The 3645-nt window shown below is 33.8% G+C and overlaps 1 protein-coding gene across 3 annotated transcripts in view; it reads right to left on the reverse strand.

The window, feature by feature from the left end:
• Window positions 1–3645, reverse strand: part of ARHGAP11A (Rho GTPase activating protein 11A) — a 35231-nt gene that overhangs the window by 17078 nt on the left and 14508 nt on the right. For all 3 annotated transcript variants that reach the window (XM_011989126.1, XM_011989128.1, XM_011989127.1), the window contains 2 exons: window positions 2685–2759; window positions 1725–1892 (listed from right to left, as the gene is read on the reverse strand). In XM_011989126.1, the coding sequence (XP_011844516.1) occupies window positions 1725–1892; window positions 2685–2759 (243 nt within the window). The remainder of the gene's footprint in view (window positions 1–1724; window positions 1893–2684; window positions 2760–3645) is intronic.

Raw genomic sequence — 3645 nt, forward strand, 5'->3', positions numbered from 1 at the left:
AACCCTGTCTCTACTAAAAATACAAAAGAAAATCAGCCAGGTGTGGTGGCGGGCACCTATAATCCCAGCTACTTAGGAGGCTGAGGCTGGAGAATTGCTTGAACCTGGGAGGTGGTGGCTGCAATGAGCTGAGATCGTGCCATTGCACTCTAGCCTGGGCAACAAGAGCAAAACTCTGTCTCAAAAAAAAAAAAAAAAAGAAGAAAATTATGAATAGATACTCTATGGACTACAGACTAATGTTGCCTTTATATATTTTAAAAAGCATCATATTTGTTACAATCTAAACATAGAAATCAATCTATTTTCAATTTTGCATATGGAATTTGTTGAATTGTAGCTGAGAAAGTAGGGTCAAAGAAAAATGGTGTAAAAATAATAGAATTACTGTTGTTGAATTTTTAATTTTTTTTATAAAGAAAATTCACTGATTAGGCAAGCTCAAACTAAAAATAGCACGGATTGTTTAACCTCTGTTTTGGGAGCTTGCAGGAGGAGAAGAAGGAATCAGTATGTTCATCTTGGGGAAGATGCAATGCTAATAAGCAAAGGCAGGTAGAACTACAATTCCCATTTGCCATTTGGAAAAAGTACTCCAAACTGCAAAGCCTCTTAAATATTCAAAAAAAAAAAAAAAACTGAACTATGTGACTTAAAAAAGTTTAAGTCTCCAACCTGTGAACACTGCAAAAGCTATAGACATAAGCTTCAGAGTTACTATCATCACATTTCAATGAGCCCTAGAGAACCTGTGAAGTGGTTTCTTCTGGAAAACCTCAAGTTGCTATTCCGCTCAACTTCTCAATAAAAACAAATAAGAACCCTTTTGGACAACAGAAAAAAGAGAGGCTTTGGGGAAGAACTCATATAACTCAGACAATGAATTAAAAATGAAACTTAACATTGTCTGAAACCAACAAAATAAAAATCTAAAATAATCAGAGATCACTCACATTTTGACTAAATGTAAAATAAATGAGATGGAGGACCCTGGGTTTAGAGTTTCATTTCATTTTTGGTTGATCATAAGGTTAATATAAGCCAACTTGAATTCTGTATATGCTAAAAGAGCCAATTCAATCTAAGACCCAGACTAATCTTCGGATTAGCGTGATCATATTCTATTATTCTCTGAAGGCTCTGGTTGGCCACATTAGAACTTGTTGTTAATTTGGAAGAAAATGGCTGGGCTGGTAAGGGATCTGGAAGCCATGGCACAAGGAACAGCGTCAACAAAGTTCTAAAGCTTTTACAAAAGGTACTTGAGTCTAAAACTTTAAAAATACCCTCATTTTCAAACCATAACCTGCAATAGTAACACTCCCACTTGGGAATCAGAGATGATCAAACATCTGGCAACCTCAATTCAACAAATGACAGCAATAAAGCCACAGCTATAGACCCAGAAGTACCTATAGCAGGATTCAGGATGTCTAATCACATAAAACCTAAGCACCAATGCTATCACCAGAAGCCCAAACTACTACTCTGGGTTATCATAACTTTCAATAGATGTGGTCATAACACACACAGATACACACACTATATTGAAACAGTATCTATTTTAAAAGGCAGGGGGTTTTATAAAAATTCATAAATTTGATAAAACACAGAATACAGTTGCAGTTCCTTAGGGTGGTATTATTCATATGAAATTGCACTGTGCCTGGAATAGGCACCCATTTTAATGTTTACAATTCATTTATATAAATTCTATTTGCTACCTGATACTGGTGTAGAACTGCTATTGAAGAGATTACTTGGCAACAGCTCAAAGTTAAAATTATGCTTGATGGCCTTCCTTTTCTTACTTGAGAAACCATGAGAAGAATCTACTGGCAATTTACGTTTAGCATTTGGTGTAAGAATCACCGGTGATACAGACAGCTGGGCTGAAAAAATATCAAAACAAAACCAACTTGTTGTTTCTACTGCAGAGTTGACAACATACAAAAGCTTTACATAATTTCTTCTTATAAAGCTATTACTTAAAGCTAAACAAAAAATGAGGATATATTTACATTATCAGTTAAACAGATGTTAACTAAAACACTCTGCAATTCCTTAAATGAAAATAAGGAAGTCGCAGAGGCAGGACTCTTAAGAGAGAGCAGTTACTTAAATCTAATAGACTAAAAGATGCATATGATATATATTAAAAAAACATTAATTTAAGGAAGAAATTACAATCAAGGAGTTGAAACAAAAACTAATCTAAATATTATTTTTGCTTTTCATCATAGTTGAGTATTAACCAGTTCATTTCTTCACTCTAGAAAACAAAAGATCATGTTGCCTCTTACTGGCTGAATAATTGCAGCCACAGCAAATTAGGATAAAAAGTTGAAATACACAATAATGAACTTCTAGTCCTAAGATAAAAATGAGGTTGAACTATTTTCACATGCTCAATAGCATCTAAATTACAAACAGAAAAGCATGATTAAGAAGATTAAAGACATAACAGACTAAAAAAATTTTTGCCTACAATGCTGGGTTCATTATAGCCTATGTAATTGGCAATGTCACAACATAGTATATATAGTACAGTATGTCTCTTAAAAATAATATTTGATTTGATTAAATTTGATTAACTAATATGTTAAATAATTATTATTGTAATTATATTTTATAGAATACTATACAAATTTTAATTAAAATAAATGCATATAATAAATACCTACCAATTCTTTCTTGTTGAGGTGTAATAGAAGGTGTTCTGTTAGATTTAAATTTATTTAGTGCTCCACTAACAAAATCTGAAATGCAAGGCATAAGCAATTACAACTTAACATTTACTTGTCTTGCACCAATAATTCGTATTAACATTTGCGGTCTTTGTTCAACATGTAACTTTACATCAGCTTATAAATTTTAAGTTATTTAAGAGGAATTATTTCAAAATAGGAAAAACACTAAAGGACATATTTTTATTCATTCCCCACTTATACTTCCATATCCCTAAAAACAAAAGAAAAAAAAGACATAATACAGAAAGAAATGTAATACAAATACACATAATGTACAGTAAGGGTAGGGAAGAAGAAATCATTACGTGTTAAGGCAAAAGATGAAGGTCTGAACTGAGGAAAGAACCATGGAAATGGAGGCATGAATAAAGATATTTAAAAGATCAGTAGAGATGGAAGTAAAAACGCTGTATCAATAAATAATGTAAGCAAATGAATAAAAGTGTCTGGAAAACAATAAATAACATAGTTTGACTAAAGTTGCTCAAAGACAGGAAATAGTAGACAGGTATGCTAGAGTAATCCTATGAAAGACCTTGAATGCCAAGCTATAAATATCACTATTATCAATTAAAATTCCTGAAGGGTATGTGTGTGAGATACTTGAGTAGAGTTATACATTTAAAATGTAAGCCTTGGCCAGGTGCAGTGGCTCACACCTGTAATCCGAGCATTTTGGGAGGCCGAGGCAAGCAGATTACTTGATGTCAGGAGTTAGAGACCAGCCTGGCCAACATGGTGAAACCCTGTTTCTACTACATATACAAAAATTAGCCAGGTGGGGTAGTGTGCACTTGTAATCCCAGCTACTTGGGAGACCGAGGCAAGAGAATCACTTGAACCCAGGAGGTGGAGGCTGCAGTGAACCAAGATAGCATCACTGCACTCCAGCCTG

This window comes from Mandrillus leucophaeus, unplaced genomic scaffold (assembly GCF_000951045.1).
Source record: "Mandrillus leucophaeus isolate KB7577 unplaced genomic scaffold, Mleu.le_1.0 Scaffold347, whole genome shotgun sequence".
NCBI classification, from domain to species: Eukaryota; Metazoa; Chordata; class Mammalia; order Primates; family Cercopithecidae; genus Mandrillus; species Mandrillus leucophaeus.